The sequence below is a fragment of the Octopus sinensis genome, linkage group LG14 (genome assembly GCF_006345805.1).
Source record: "Octopus sinensis linkage group LG14, ASM634580v1, whole genome shotgun sequence".
Taxonomy (NCBI): Eukaryota; Metazoa; Mollusca; class Cephalopoda; order Octopoda; family Octopodidae; genus Octopus; species Octopus sinensis.
Genome location: NC_043010.1, coordinates 58,476,372 through 58,493,855, shown reverse-complemented (window position 1 = coordinate 58,493,855; position 17,484 = coordinate 58,476,372). Strand labels below are relative to the sequence as shown.

Below are 17,484 nucleotides of genomic sequence, written 5' to 3'. Positions count from 1 at the left end.
TATTTATTCCCCTATCAACTGTACATTATTATATTTCAGGGGCCAGAGCTGTGAAGTGATCTGAAAACTAGGGATGGAAACAAGGGAAACGCAATTGTTCTTTCTTCTGAGTATCTTCGCTCTGTTCTGGCAAAGCACTGTGTGTGAAGATATTGTATATTATTTGAAAGATGAAGACATTACAGGAACATTTATTGGAGATGTTGCAGCCGATTCCCTCGTCTTGGAGAATATGGAATCACATGAGCAGACGTCCATTATATTTAATCAAATACAGCACCGAAGAACAGATAGTTCCAAGGTGTTCAATGTCACTAAAGATGGTAAATTGTACACGGCACACACAATTGATGCCGAGTCTCTGTGCAAACCGAGGAAACAATGTTTCAAATACATTAAAATAGCTGTAAACAAGGCCAAGTCTTTTATGAAGATTCTGAAAGTCAAAGTAATTATAGAAGACATTAACGATCACAGCCCTGAGTTTCCTCAGAAACAAATAAATGTTACGTATGATGAAGATGATGGAGAAGGAGCCGAAAGATTAATTCCAGATGCCATTGACAGAGATGTTGGAATGGAAAACTCAGAAATTACATATAAATTGAAGAAACAATTTAACGACCCATTTATATTGTCTGTGAGAAAAACCATCACAGGAAGAGCAAAGATAGGAATTGTTCTTGGAGACAAACTAGACAGAGAAATCAAAGATAGTTACAATCTAGAAGTGATAGCTAAAGATGGAGGGCAACCTTCAAAACAAGGAATTCTACATGTTCATATTAAAATAAATGATGTGAATGATAACTCACCAGTTTTTTCAAAACATATTTACAATATTTCCATCAAAAATACACATCCTAACAACAACCCTATTTTGACATTGTCTGCAAAAGACCCAGATTCTGGCAATAATGGTAAAGTGTCTTATTATTTCAGTTCAGAAACACCAGACAAAGCTAAAAAATGTTATATATTAAAAAGAGAGTCTGGCAAATTGTTTATCACAGAAAATTTCTCAAAAGAGAGAGATCGCATTTATGAATTATATGTCGAGGCCAAAGATGGAGGGAATCCATCCTTAAATTCCTTTGCCATTGTACGGGTGAATGTTCTCAATGAAAAGAACCATGCTCCTGAAATTGATATAAATTTTGTGTCCGAATTGAAGAAGGGCACTGCAGCTATTTACGAAGGGACAAAAGTGGGCAGTTATCTAGCTTATGTGAATGTGGTGGACAACGATGTTGGAGCAAATGGAGAAGTGAGTTGTAAATTAGAACATGATACAGTTGTCCTCTCACATTTAGGATCAAAGGAATACAAGATTACTCTGAAGAAATCCCTTGACAGAGAAACATTAGACCATTTTAACATGAGAATTGTGTGTGAAGACAATGGAAGCCCTGCTTTAAAGACAGAGAGAAAGATCTCAATCCAAGTAATGGATGTGAACGATGTGCAACCGCAATTTACCAAAGATACATTCCACTTCCTCACCTATGAGAATGGTAAAGCAAACTTTCCTATAGGTTTTATCAATGCCACTGACCCAGACCTGGCAAGTGCTGGTCAACTGACGTTCTCACTGTTGAGTAAAGACAGAAATAACATACCGTTCCAGGTGAGTGATTATGGTTTTATTACCAGCAACATACCATTGGACAGAGAAGAAGAAGACATGTATAAGTTTGAGGTTTTTGTCAAAGACAATGGTAAACCGTCGTTGAATAACACAGCGAATGTTGTTGTTGAGGTTTTAGACAGAAACGACAATAATCCGTATTTCATCTACCCTACAACTGACCCTTTCCATATCAATGTCCACTACCACCCGCAAAGTACCAATGCCATCACTGTGATTAGAGCGTCTGACAGAGACAGTCATTTAAATGCGTTCCTCAAATATGGAATACTTGACGGTAACAATAAACGCTTGTTTACACTCAACTCTTTAACTGGTCAAATGTCTTTCTCGCGTGCACCTCATCTCAACGATGCTGGCTCATACGAACTGGTGCTTGTGGTCAAGGATTCTGGAAGCCCAGTGTTGTCAGCCACAACTACTGTGTCTTTGTCATTAAGGGTCACTAACAAGACATCAGCACCAATGCCGACTGTCCACTTAGAGAAGAACAGAACACTGGACGTACCATTATTGATTATCCTTGTAGTAGCAGCTGTAATAGTATCTGTGGTGATTGTAGTGTCGATCACATTGTGTATTATGAAATGTAGCAGTGGTCAGTCTCGCTCTGCCAAGAGCACTAGGAAAGGTGTTAATAGGTCAGCTATATGTAACAGAATTGATCAACCTTTACCGTGTCAGAGCAGCAGTATTCCTGGTACCCCAGTGAGGTACTCTTCTGAGATGAATAATAGAAACATGCCATTTGTGGAATGTAAGGAAGATTTCTACCCGCTGTATGAATCTCAGATTGATTGGTCGAACGTGGGTACCCTGGAGAAGAGTCCACCCACCACAATATTGGTAAGTTGCATTATATATTATATAGTATAATTTAATGTATATTTATGTAAACCTGTGTATATGTCTGTATGTGAGTGTGTACATGTGCGTGTGTGTGTGTGTATAAATGATAAAAAGTCAGGAGATATGTGAGATGAATATATTTAACCACTTGACATCGTTATTGTTACAGTTATTTTTATATAGTGCACCTTAAATTATATTTTATGAATATTAATATTTCCAGAATTGGGTCAACAGGTTTTCACTGTATCCTGTGTTTTCCTTTATTTGTATTTTTAAGTAGTTATTTGTGAAGGCTTTAAGGGTCTCTGTTCCTGGAATCTGTTTCAGCTTGAGGTGATGTGTCTAGATTGCACATCGGTTACAATTTCAGCAAGTTAAGATAGTGTTATTGCCTGCCAAAGGATAAGCTTTGTTGCAGATGGTGGCAAGTGCAACAGGAAATGCATGAATAACACAACTGAGTTTTGTGGTTTAGCAAAGTTGATGGGATGTCAGTGGAAAGAAATCAGAGTTATATGTTGTACTGGTATCATGTTTATGTGATGAGGAATATGTATAAGCTGTGATCATCTAATCAGGTAGGACCCTTCTAGTCTATGAGATCATTGCCAGGAGCCCATAAGGGAGTTCCATAGCAGTCACTGTTAAATCATTGATTCCACCAAGGTAGAGGCTCTGGTGAAGGACATAGAAACCAAGTTCCAGTAGATAGGCCATTAGACCTGGCCCTCCGGAAACTGTACTGTGGGAGCATTAGTGAGTGAGATAGGAAATAGGTCCCAGTAGATCTGGCTATACAAGATGTAACCTGAGGTTTTAGTAAAAAGGGAGAGGATTCTAAGTTTTTGATGAAGACCAAACACCTGTTTTAACAAGCTGGGCATTGTTTTGGAGTCTTTTTTTGTCAAAAACCAGCTGAATATCCTTAGATATACTCAACCACCATGCATTCTTCATTACCCTCAGTTTCTCTCTGCAAAGCAGATTTCTGGTATTTTATTAAATTCTCCGTCTTCAAATGTTCATTTTTAGATGAATTAAGATTGAACAGTCTATGGTGTGATTTATCATTGATATCTCAGAGGTCAGATATTTCTGAGTTATTTTTGTTGAGCCAATCTTTGTGTTTGTGTGTCCTGAATCCTAAGAAATTGGCAACAGTGGCATAAATATTTAATATGAAGCATGACCATGAACACTCATTAGGTGATGAATGCTTTAGAACTTTAAGAAAAGATGCAGATATTGCTGGCTTTCAGTGTTTGCCAACATTCTGGAAGCTTCTTACTATTTCTAAACACTTTCCTAACAACTTCAGTTTTGTTCCTATTTGATAGGGATTCATTTGACATGCAGCCCTACACATTAATTTAACATTCTATAGAGATCACCAATGCCATGTTTACATGTTGTGACTAAATCAATGAGATGACTCGTTCAGACTGAAAATGTGTCCAAATAATTTTATGCTGGAGATTCTTGTGGATGCATAGTCCAGCTAGCTCCATGTCAAACCATTCAACCCATGCTAGCACGGAAACCAGACATTAAATGATGTTGGTGATGAGGATGATGATGATGATGATGAGGGCCTGTCTGGAACATAACTGTTGCTGTTGGTGAAGATCACTGCTATTGAGTTTGCCTACACCAAAGAGTCCAAAGCTGAACCACAAAATACAGTCATATTTTATATTTAAAATCACCAGTTATGTTGATTCAGTGTTGAAACAATGGCATTTCTAAGGTTGTCATAAAAAAGAAATAAGTGCTTAGTCACCACAGTCACAGCTAGTTTCTTCAGCAATTACTTTGCAGAGGCCCTTTCAGATGTGGCACAGGTTATGATGGAGATTTATGAGAAACTGTTAGCTTTGTAATCTGTCTTGTCCTGTGTTTGTTATATAAAACTATATTTTGTTCGTATATTCGTTATTCTGCTCATGCAGTGCCATGGCAAAGCAATGTATAGTTTTTACACTGTCCCTCTATACTTCAGACTAATTGATTTGATCTTGTTTTGAAAGTGACACGAGTACATAAGACTGACAAGCCAGAAGTGGTGAAGCACGAACCTGTCGCTCTTTCATTTGCCTCTGGAGCAATTTCCTTTTCCCAAGCTCTAAGATGTATTGTGTCTTTCAATACAATACATATAGAGAGTTTTCCATGACAAAATCTGCAGCTTCTAGCATTTCAACGGTACGCATACATTAAGTATTATTATATACTAGAAGTATGCTGATGTGAATATCTCATTAAAAATCAAAGAGAAAGAGGATAATTAAGGACAACTGCTTTGAAACCTCCAGCTTCTTCATCCAGGTTATAAATTCACATTCAGACCAATAAGAATTGGTGCACTTGGTTTTGTGGGTAACTGCCTAAGTGACGATTTGGATAAGCTAAGGTTTTCAGAAAAACCAATCAACCAACTGATTTGCAGGCTACAAATACAGTAAAAATATGTAAGACTTTTCTCAAGTTTTAGAAGTGAGACTTACACACACACAACGTCATAAGTTCAAATCTTACTCTTCTCATAGTGTTGCGTTTTTGTCTCTGAACAAGGCACATAACCCTGCTTGATACTCTCTGCCAAGCAGAGGACAAAGGAACAGGTTCATATCCAATAACTGAGAGGTCAGTGGTGGTCAGTTGTAGTTAGTTTTCTAGTTAGAGAGTCAGTCATCCAAGTCAATAAACTATTTCATACTAAAATGAGTGTAAAACAGAACCTTGCCTGAGATCAAATCATTTGACAAAACAACAAATAAAGCAACAATTAACAAGCAATGATTGGTTTTTAATTATATTCCGTCATTCAGTTGGAAACCATTTTATTATTTTATGCTTCACCTATCATCCTTTTAGGGTTGATAAAAGAAGTACCAGTCAGGTGCTGGGGTGGGTGTAATGGACTAACCCCCACCCCACCCCACCCATAGCCTTAAAGTAAAATTTGACAGAATTATTTTAGATGTAACGAATTCGATTTTGAATCATACTTATAGAGATGAAGTGATGGCTGTGTGTTTAAGAGGTTTGCTCTGCAATCATGTGGTTCTAAGTTCAATCCCACAGAGTGGCAATGTGTTTTTTTTACAACATGCTCCAGTATGGCCAGAATCTAATGACTGAAACAAGTAAAAGGCTAAAATAATCCAAGAATTCATAGTAGAAGGACTTTTAAAATAGTTTCTGAAACATTTTAATAGGAACTATTGATGCTTCTTATCCTCAAGATGGGGTCGGGGAAGAATACTCAACCACATGGAACTGAAGGAGCTGTGAGGGAAAGGTCCACATATTTTGGTATCATTGCATTTAAAAAAATGTTAAACCATTCTTTCTTTTGTTTTTAAAACCATTTTATCCATGTGTATGAAGCCATTCTATCTTTCTATATAAAACTCAATCTTTTTGCATTTAACCATTTCGTCTTTCAGTTTGAAAACAATTCCATTTTTCTCTTTCTCTTTCAGTTACCAACTCGAATCAAAAGATAATAGGTAAACCACAGCACCAAATGACCAAATTCATTCTCCATTACTTAATTCTCTTATTTTGTCAACACTTCTTCCATCATTCCTGCAACACTTTTCACCAAATTGCCTAATTAACTTGTTTTAATCATTTATTTTTTATTTATATTCTTTTTTTTTTCAATTTTTTACCTTAATGATTCATTTTTCTTCCAATTATTTTTTCTGTTTATTTTTTAAATATTTTTTACACAAAAAATTATACAAGAGGAATTTCCTTGGATGCTCTCAGGTTATTTGGCTTAGAAAAACCATTCCAGAATCTCCACAGAAATTGAAAAATTTGCATAAATGGGATAAAGAGAGATTGCTTCCTGTATTGGTGTGTGTGTGAGTGTGTGTGTTTGTGTGTGTGTATTTGTGCATGCATGTGTGTGTTAATGTATATGAATATATATGTATAATATATATCATATATTTGTATAAATGCAGATAAATATATATGTTCATAAACTCATATATAAAATTATAAAGCAGGCATTAACTGATCATTTATACACACATGTATGAACATGTGTGTATATGGATACCCATTAAACATATATAACAGGCATATATACACTGCAAAATAGTATACCACACACACAGACCTACATAGTTAAATATAAACACACTGAAGTGTTATAGATTACACAACAGATCATATTATATACAGCCTTCTATTTTATACCCTTCACATGGTTATTGCATAGGAGGATGAGAAGGCCTTCATACTTCTGTTAGTTGATCAGTAAGGATAACATGGATTCTAGCCAGAATTGTCAATGCTTTACATATTCTCTTCAGTCCATCTCAGAGTATGGGGACCAATAGAATAGAGGGAGTAATAGAGAACAGGGAGTAGGCTGCAGTTTGTGTCTGGAGTTGTGTGTCCGATTCTCTCTGCTCTAATGTATTGACAGGAGTATCTGTAATGCACGATATATGGATGTGGAGATGAGTATATGTATGCATGTGTGCATGCACAGATGGATCGATGGGTGGAGGATATATGAATGTATATATGTGTGTATATGCATGCATGGGTGAATGTATAGGTTGGTGTGTGTGTCTCAAGGTATGTTTTATGGATGTATATGCACATGTATGTGTGTGTGTATATGTATTTGTATGTGTATGTATGTCCTTTAGTATATATGTATGTGTATGCATGGTTATGTTTGAATGCAGTAGGTATGTATGTATGAATGTATATGAGCTTATGTCTATACATGTGTATATATGTATGTGTGTCTATGTAAGCATGTATGTGTGTTTAAGTATGCATGCATGTATGTATGTATGTGTTTATGCATAAACAAATGACTGACTGAATGTGTAAAAGTTAATGTGCTTAGGAAGCCAGAAAAATCCTTTCTACACACATACGCACCTATTTATATAGACATGCATACATACATGCGTACACACACACACATACATGCATACAAACATACATACCTACTTACATGCATTCAAATATCACCATGCATACATACACATACATCCATACATGTATACATCCACAGGTACATATGTAGACATATGCATGTATACATTCACACATACACATACGTGTGTGTGTGTGTATAAGATTCCTTCAAAGCTGAGTGTGTCTGTGAGTTCCCCCACAGACTCCATTTTTCTTCTGCTTCATCACTCACACTCGTCTTTGAATAAATCTTATTCCACTCCAGTTCATCATTTTAACGACTGCTTGCCACATCATTGCACGCACACACACACCTATACACCCAGTTCATTATCTAGCTATGTATGTATGTGCATACGTACATACATATGTATGTACATACATATACACAAATATATATGCATATATATATATGTGTGTGTGTGTGTGTATACATATAAAAACAAACAAAATTGAATACACATACACAAGGTGTGTTGTGATACATACACACACACACACATATATATATACACATATATATATACACATATACATATATATACACATATACATATATATACACATATATATATATATACATACGTACATGAACTTGATAGGGAAACAAAATAATAGGGAGGATAGATATAGTGATATAATGAGAGAGAGAGAGAGAGAAAGAGAGACAGAGAGAGAGGGGCAAGAGGGAGATGAGAGAGAAAGAGTTTGTGATAAATCTATGATGAAACAAGTGCAACATCATCAACAAATAAGCTGCAACAGTTTATCAAAGAATTAATACATATGGATGCGTGTGTGTGTGTAAATAATTATTTACATATATTTATGTATATATATACACACACACATATATATATATTTGCATGTATGTATATATCTGTATGTGCAGAGATCAATGTATTATCTGTTTTTATTGAACTGTTTTCTATTGATTGATTGATTCCAATATCTAAGATTTTTTTGTACAGATCAGTGATAACAATCGGATTGATCTGTTCAAATTTTATTGCCCACGTTGCTTCATTAATCGATCAAAATAATTGGTTACGTTTACGATTTGTCTTTTTTCCTTTTAAAAAAGAAAATATCTATAATGAATAAAGAAACAAATACTTACATAAAAAAAACAATTAGGAAAAAACACCACCAACAACAACAATAATATCAACAACAAAATTAAATGCTTACATCGACAAGAATTGTATATATATATATAATATATATATATATATATATATATATGTATATATATATATATATATGAATTTATGTATATCTATGTACATATATATATATTAATAACAAAATTATGAAATATCTGCCGAAATTGATCTTTATATCTGGCGTAATAAATGTTTGCGTGTTGTCTGCTTTCAATACCCTTCCCCACACACTGGAAACTATTTTATCAACTATCTCTACAAGCTAGAGACATACTTACCTTTCCTTCGGATATTTTGTAAAATTTCCGTGTATATGGATTTTAAAAAGAAAATGGGAAAAAAAAATATTAAAATTGGTCTTAATACAGAAAAATAATTGATAATTATTAAAAAGGTTGCCTTTCATATCAAATAATATAAAATATATACATACATACACGCATATATGCATTTGCATATATATGTATGTATATGTATATGTGAATGGATGTATGCATGTATGTTTATGTATGTATATATATATGTGTGTATATATATTTCCTATATGAATGTGTGTTTATAATTATTGACTTTCTCCTGAACTTTCAAAAATCAAAATTAATTCAATGAAATTTAATAAACACTCTGTCACAAAAAATTTAAAATTATACATACTGGATGTTAAAAAAAAATATCTATGCGCAATATTATTATGGTAAGTAAAAACTCTCTCAAGATGTACATGTGTGTATATATATATATATACATACACACGTATATGTATATGTGTGTATATATATATATATATATATATATATATATATATATATACATACACAAATATATGTGTGTATACATATATATATATATATATATATATGTTCACACACATGCATACACATATATATACATATATATTTGTATATATATATTAGTATGGGCATGTATGTATACATCACTGTTTCAAGCTATTTCTATGACATTGTTAACTTTCTACACGTCCACATACATTGCTTATAATCATTGTCATAATGTATATATACATTTTATACCCAGCTCCCTGTTATATATATATATATATTGTACAAACACAGAGAAAAAAAAAAAGGCGGGCAATGTATTCCTGCCCTCTCTTCTACAGAATCAGACATAAACCAAGAAGGGAGCCTCTACATTCAAATTGCTAGAAATAGCAGCTAAATCTCCCTCAGACACATCCCATCATCTCAGACAAAACAACCACATTGCACAATGAAAGAGTGGATTTAAAAACAAAAGACAGATGCTCATTGCAAGAACGCCTTTTGGTCTGACGTCTGCTTGTTCAGGGCTGACCTGTTGCTAAGCAACAACAACAACAACAACAACACCAACAACACCAGAAACAAACCCAAAAGGTTGACTGCAGCAGGATCAATAACAACAACAACAACAACAGTTACAGCCTCTGGTCCACATCTCTACTGCCACATGTTGCTACTTGATTATCATGGATGATAGAATGGAGGTAGGTCAGGTTTATTGATATAATTTATCTTTAATGTAACAAATCAGTTCTTCTCTTACCTTCTCTCTCTCTTTCCCCCTCTCTCTCTCTCTGACATATACTGTCTCTATCTATCCATCAGTCTGTCTGTCTGTCTATCTATCTATCTATCTGTCTGTCTGTCTGTCTGTCTGTCTGTCTGTCTGTCTGTCTGTCTGTCTGTCTGTCTGTCTGTCTATTTATGTTTCTATCTATCATTGCTATTATGTTAAACTGTCGTATTTCCCAATTTGACCAAATGCTTGCAATAGCCGGTTCTTTTGCTCAAACTATCGTATCTCCAGCTTCTTCAGATGAAAACTGTCAGAGTGTAGTAGAATGGTTTAGCGCTCTTCGAAAGTGTAGTAAATCCCACATTCGACAGTTTTGCAAAAATATTTCTTACTGAAAATATCATACATGCATGGAGCTACGATTTTATGCACTCAACAAAGTATTATTATTGTTAAGCTGAAACTGTTGCTAATGTAAAGAGAAATGGAATGGTGAAGCTATTTTTTCATTTTCTGTAAAAGCAACGTTTTGGACTTTTGCATAATAGCAACGATGTATGTATCTTTTTTATTAATATTATCAGAAGCAACAGAATAACTCAAGGTCTAAAAGTTTCATGCATTGGCACTTATTAAACTAGTGATATATATACATGTATATATATATATACACACGTCACATATATATAACATGATGTGCAAGCTGGGAGTGGCTTCAACAAAAAATTATTTTATATAGCCAAGATCCACCCAGCACACAACAGGGTGGAACTAATGATAAATTAACCTGGTTTTCATGAATCATAATGTAGAGACCATTACAAATATAGGCAAGAATTCTTTAACATTACTTTCAAACTACACACCACATAGACCATAAGCTGTTCAACTCACCTAATATTAAACTTAGTCATTCCTGTCCAGACAACATAGCTTCCTAAATCAAAGACTGCAATAACCATCCAGATCCTCGACAGTCACCATCATCCAGCTTGCAACAGCTAAAATCCTTGCTTCTCTAAGTCTTATTTCAAGTGACCAAAACTGAGGATAGTTTTAAGAAGAATTATAAGGGCTTAACAGATAGCACTTTCAAGGGCTACTTTCTTCAATATCTTCAACGATTCAGGCTAAAGAATGGGGAAAATTCCACTCTTCTGTTACAATTCATTAAAAAAGTTAGGGACGAGGGAATAACATGTCTTCCTTTGATGAAACTAAGCCAGATTTTGCCTAATTGAAGAATTCCACATTTTGAATCCACGTGCAATGTCTCTTAACTAGAAATCAGATGAATTGTCCCATTATTGCTACTGACAGAAGTTCCTTTCAGAACTCTTCTAAAATGTTCAGATGTCCTAATGTTACAACTCAAAGAAATTACTTCTAAAACGGTTTCCTCATTGCAGAGTAATTACCCTTGAAGGCAAACATTGGGAGTTGCTTCTCTTCTTCATACACAACTTCAACAATATTATTAATCTTCACCAATGGAAACTGAGATAAATTTTAAGTATAGGGAGATCGAGTTTGCTATCTATACACATATGTAAATAGCATCATCATCATTTAATGCCTGTTTTCTATGCTGGCATGGCTCAGATGGTTTTACAGGAGCTGTTAAGCTGCACCAGGCTTCAGTCATCCGCTTTGGCATGGTTTCTACAGCTGGATGCCTCTCCTAACGCCAACCACTCCGAGAGTGGACTGGGTGCTTTTTATGTGTTGCCAGCATGGGGGCTTTTTGTGTGATATCATGTATGTGTGTGAGTGTGTGTCTTGTGTTTAAAGTTATAACTAGCAGTTAGATATTTCTGAAGTGTAGCCCATTGGTGTCACCCTATAAATTGAAACTGAGTTCATCATATTTACCTGTACAAACTGATTCCTATTACCTGTCTCAGTATTATAGTAGAATTATTACCATACCAGACCAAATACTTAGCAGCGATTCTTCTGGCTATTTATGTTCTGAATACAAATGTTGCCAAAGGAGACTTTGTCTTCATTTTTTCAAGGTTGATACAATAAGTACCCACTGCATACTGGGGTCAGGCTGACGTAATTGACTTCCTTCCCCTCTCAAAACTGCTGGCTTTCTCTCAAAAATTAGAAAGCATTATTTCATCTAACTCGTATATTCCAAAACATGTTTTCATATACTTGTGGCTAGTACGTTCCATCTGCAACATGTTGTAGAATATTATAGGTTCTGTTATACACCTTGAGCCTAACTTCCTATGTGCAACAAGATAATCATATTTAGAAGAGGAAATACTCAATGTGTTTCCATTGTTGGTGCCATCTACCATTCAGATTTAAGGGTTTGGCAGTTTCTAGACCAGCAGAACCTCTTCTGATTACTTGTGGCTTCACTATTGGTTTGGCATGATGTGGTGAATCATGACGGTCAGGTTTTGGGTCTCATGGAGGTGATGACAAGTGACAAAGGTCTTTGAGGATTTGCTGTGCTTGAGAAGACTCGTCAAGCCTAGTGTAATTGTAGTCATGACCAGTGCTGGTGATGTATAAAAGGCACTCGTGCCGGTGAAGAACGGTTGGCGTTAGGAAGGGCATAAAGCTGTATAAACCAAACCAAATCAGACTGCAACTTGGTACAGCTCTCCAACTTACCAGTTCCAGTCAAACCTTCTAACCCATGCCAGCATGGAAAATGGATGCTAAATGATGATGATTGTGATAATGATGTGTATATTTCATTAAGGTACTTCAGTGATGGTTCCTTATTTTCTGTCCCTAATACAGCTTCTTGATTACATTTAGTGCCTCTTATTCAGGTGTTGAAAGAGAAACACGTTAACCTAAATTCCTTTCTTACAATTCACTTGCTGCACAGATTTTCTTCAACTCTGGCAATATGTTTCTACTACTAATTTTTGGTTTTGCAATGCTTGTTGATATCTGCAGTCTTTCCAAAATGTTTCTTGTGGACATTCTGAACAGTTACAGCTGATTCAAACTTATTTCTAGCTCAAGCGATGCTTAAGTGAGAAATTTCATTTCTGTCCCATGGGAGATTTGAAACAAGGAAATTATAGATTCAAAGTGTAACAGTTATTATGGGGGGAGAGGGGGTATGATAAGAATTTAAAGCATCCACACACACACACATTATCAATCTAATCTATGTTTCTTTTTTTCCAGAGATGACCTCACAGCTGAACCCATCTGACCCAACTCTACAAATCTTATATTCTCAAATGTGTTTCCTACACCTTTATTTAGGGAACATTGCAGCTGACTTCTCACTAAGCAATAATGTTGAGTTCCAGGGTTCAAATCATGGTACATCTCACCAATTTCACCATCAACATGGACAGACACATCACACCCTTCCTTGCTCAATGAAACAGTATTATGAACTCAGCCCCACCTCCCCACCTCATGCTTTTGTGCCTCACTTCCATCTCTTAAAAACAACATTAATGCTTTAAATAAATATGTCACTAAAACTTGGAAGCTGTGTGCTGATCAGAGGAGGTTTTGGGACAACCTTCCTCTCCCCTGTCTGTGCATTTAAAGGAGATTTCTTTTTTCCACTGTGGTCAAGGATTCTGGTAGCCCAGTGTTGTCAGCCACAACTACTGTGTCTTTGTCATTAAGGGTCACTAACAAGACATCAGCACCGATGCCGACTGTCCACTTAGAGAAGAACAGAACACTGGACGTACCATTATTGATTATCCTTGTAGTAGCAGCTGTAATAGTAGCTGTGGTGATTGTAGTGTCGATCACACTGTGTATTGTGAAATGTAGCAGTGGTCAGTCTCGCTCTGCCAAGAGCACTAGGAAAGGTGTTAATAGGTCAGCTATATGTAACAGAATTGATCAACCTTTACCGTGTCAGAGCAGCAGTATTCCTGGTACCCCAGTGAGGTACTCTTCTGAGATGAATAATAGAAACATGCCATTTGTGGAATGTAAGGAAGATTTCTACCCGCAGTTTGAAACACAACATGTGCCCTGCAAGAAAAGATATCTAGTTGTGACAGAGGTCAATGTAGGCTAACACAGGTATGCCAGAAGAAAAGAGACCCAGTTATGACAGAGGTAAATATTCATAAAATATTTCAAATAGCTTCATTTTATTCATTTAATGTTGCCATTTCTGTGTTGAAGTAAAACCTCTTCCCTTACACCCGACTGCATTTTAGCCTACCCTTATGTTAACCCAAATAATGTCCATGTTACCCTACTTTAGTTTCATGTTACCCCATACTATGTTACTGATACCCCATGCTCGTTTTATGTTATCTCATACATTCTTACTGTTAGACCAGTCTGACTGTTATGTTAACCCAATTTTCATTATCCCACATTAGTTTTAGATTATCCCAAAGATTTCTTTGACTATTTTGCACTTGTGCCATTTCTTGTAATCCTATTGATGAATATATGTCCTCTTTAATCATATATATATATATATATATATATATATACACACACATATATGTATCTATGTGTGTGTGTATATCTGTGCATGTATTTGTGTCTGTATATATATATATATGTATATGTGTGTGTGTGTGTATGTATACACATACATATCAGAGGTGACTCCAGGTCATCAGCATCACTCGGGCTCATCACAGATTTTGCATAAGACACATGTAGAAAAGGAGGTAAGAGACATGATGCACACTGCAAACTTACATGTGCACTGATAGTTCAACAATAAGACAAATATAGTTTTAATATGTCTTTCTCCATTTCTAAGAACAGCAATCAAATAACGACACTAGGGTGCACAACAAACATCACCTGTCTGACTGTCACCTGTACTCTTGACAACAGATGCCAGTTAGTCTTCTACACCTACCAGACTCATTTGTATTAACTCAAGTTGCTGGATAATTTTTCGTTTAAGAATATTGTAGAACGGAAACTTTTCACAGATTAGAATTTAAATCCTAATCTCTATAGAAATTTATTGTCTCAGGAAAAAACTGAATTTGAATTACTTTTAATTTTTACGATTATAGATAACAACTCGGGCTGTAACTTCTGAGACTGAGTCAGGCACATGTGAATGATGTCGAGAGAACGTCTGCTGTGAATGATATTTTTTGATACAGGGCACCTGTAAGACGACCGACAGAGGCTGAACGAAAATAAATGAACTGTGACCAGGCTCAATAAAAGGAGCACAAGTTATTGGCTGCAGTTACACACTTGAAGCCAGTGTTGGCAGAAATGAAATCAGCTTGCAAATACACGTTCACTTCACTAAATTTATGCTCAGGCTAAGCCTGAACAACCCAAGTGCTAGAGTCACCACTGATACACAGACACACACACACACACACGTATATATATATACATACACACATGAATATATACATAAGTATATATATATGTATGTACATATATGCATGCATGTATATGTGTGTGCGTGTATGTATTATATATATATGTATTATATATATATATATATATATATATTATATATATATATATATATATATATGTATTATATATATATGTGTATGTCCTCTTTAATATTTCAGGTATCAACTGGACCAAAGCAATATCTCCTACTCGACACACACTGCAACACAGGACACATTCTAAATATTAATAAATTAAGATTTAGATGCAGGTATATGTAAGCAACACATGTAAATGCAAATACACATACGTGCTCATTAAACACTTGCAAACACACACTCACACATTCAACCCACCATCACACACACACACACACACAGACATGTATGTATATTTGCAGCACCCAGAAACAGCCCAGATTAGGGCAAAACTCAGACAAACTCTCAACTTTTTTATACAATAAGTATATGTGTGTTTGTGTGAAGGTGTATCTACATTAATATACATAAATATTGATGTGTGTGTATGTATGTATATATATATATATATAATATATATATATATATATATATATATATACACATAAACATATATGTATATAGAAGCATATGTATGTGTGTGTGTGTATATATATATATATATATATATATACACATAAACATATATGTATATAGAAGCATATGTATGTGTGTGTGTGTATATATATATATACACACACACATGTATGTGTGCATGTGTATTATTTTACAAGCAGATTCCATTCTGATGATGCCAACCAATTTAGTTGCTTCTCACAGCATGCAGGGATACAGTATACCAATTGTAACACCAATGTACAAACACTGGTTTTATGTTTATGTACATATATATATATATATATATATATATATATATACACACAAACCTATATATATATATTATATAAATATATATATACATATATATAAACATTTATATATTTATATTTATATTACATAATGGTACTTTAAATGATTGTTTTTTTTTATAATTCTAAATATTTCATTGTATATTAGCAATTTTGAGATGTAAAAAGTAAAAGAAAAAACCACCTTCGTGAGTTGAAACATACAATTGTCACGTCTCTGTTACTGACCACAATATATGTGCATATTCATAAATACATAGAGACATGCATATATATATATATGCATATAGCAAGAGAAAAAGAGGGAAAGAGAGATAGAAAGAGAGTGAGAATGATATCTTTGTATGATGAATATATATGTAATATATATATATATATGAATATCTGTAAATGATAATTATGACTATATATAGACATATATATGTATATGTGTGTATATATGTTAGCACTGTTTCCATAACTGTTTCACTATCAATGAATTAAAGTCGTTTATTCGTTATTTGTTCAACTGTTTAATTTTAATATCAAAGTCTATACGATAACCTCTATTTGTCTTTCCAGTTATCTCAACATCAATGTGGTAGAGATTGTCTCCCCTTGCTTGGTTATATATTATTATATAAGAATGTAATAAAAAAAAACATCTTAACTCCCCGCCCCCACCCCACTGCAAACTGTTGGCTTTCTTCATGAATTAACTGTTTGTGGAAGTAAAGGGCAGATAATTCCAGGCTTCTGGGATGACAACAATCTGATATACCAGTCATGCATGCCAAACATACAAAACAGACGAAATTTAAATAAAAAATAAGCATGACCTTCAAAAGCATGTCTATATATATTATATACATATATATATATATTATATATCATATAAAAATGTATATGTATGTATATATATATATTTGAAAATGTCTGTTAATAAAAGCATCAAAACTTATCTGTGTCTGTGTTAATTTCATTAAATATATTTGCGTGTGAACTGTGTTAAAAAGAAGTTCATGTTTGACTTTTTTACTCCCTTTTTGTTGAAGATCATTCATATTTTCTCATTAGTCCTTCATACAATAAGTCGGAATCAAAGCAAGGTGATGATGTTGTGGTGGAGG

General features: G+C 34.5%; 2 protein-coding genes across 2 annotated transcripts in view; both read left to right on the top strand.

The window, feature by feature from the left end:
* The window catches only part of LOC115219374, a 100,348-nt gene extending 83,187 nt beyond the window's left edge, over positions 1-17,161 (top strand). The window contains exons 10-12 of the mRNA XM_036509387.1: positions 65-2,029; positions 13,706-14,211; positions 16,937-17,161. Of these exons, the coding sequence (XP_036365280.1) occupies positions 65-2,029; positions 13,706-14,170 (2,430 nt within the window). The 3' untranslated portion in view covers positions 14,171-14,211; positions 16,937-17,161. The remainder of the gene's footprint in view (positions 1-64; positions 2,030-13,705; positions 14,212-16,936) is intronic.
* LOC118766020 lies at positions 2,037-6,451 on the top strand. Its single transcript, XM_036509092.1, has 2 exons — positions 2,037-2,494; positions 5,986-6,451. Exons 1-2 carry the CDS (start codon positions 2,114-2,116, stop codon positions 6,007-6,009), a joined length of 405 nt encoding a protein of 134 aa, XP_036364985.1. The 5' UTR covers positions 2,037-2,113; the 3' UTR covers positions 6,010-6,451.
* Positions 17,162-17,484: the final 323 nt, after the last annotated feature.

Excerpts from the sequence above, each read along its gene's own strand:
- LOC118766020 (XM_036509092.1), top strand. The coding sequence starts at position 2,114 with ATGCCGACTGTCCACTTAGAGAAGAACAGAACACTGGACGTACCATTA. Across the intron at positions 2,495-5,985 it reads GTCCACCCACCACAATATTG|TTACCAACTCGAATCAAAAG; the intron begins GTAAGTTGCATT and ends TTTCTCTTTCAG.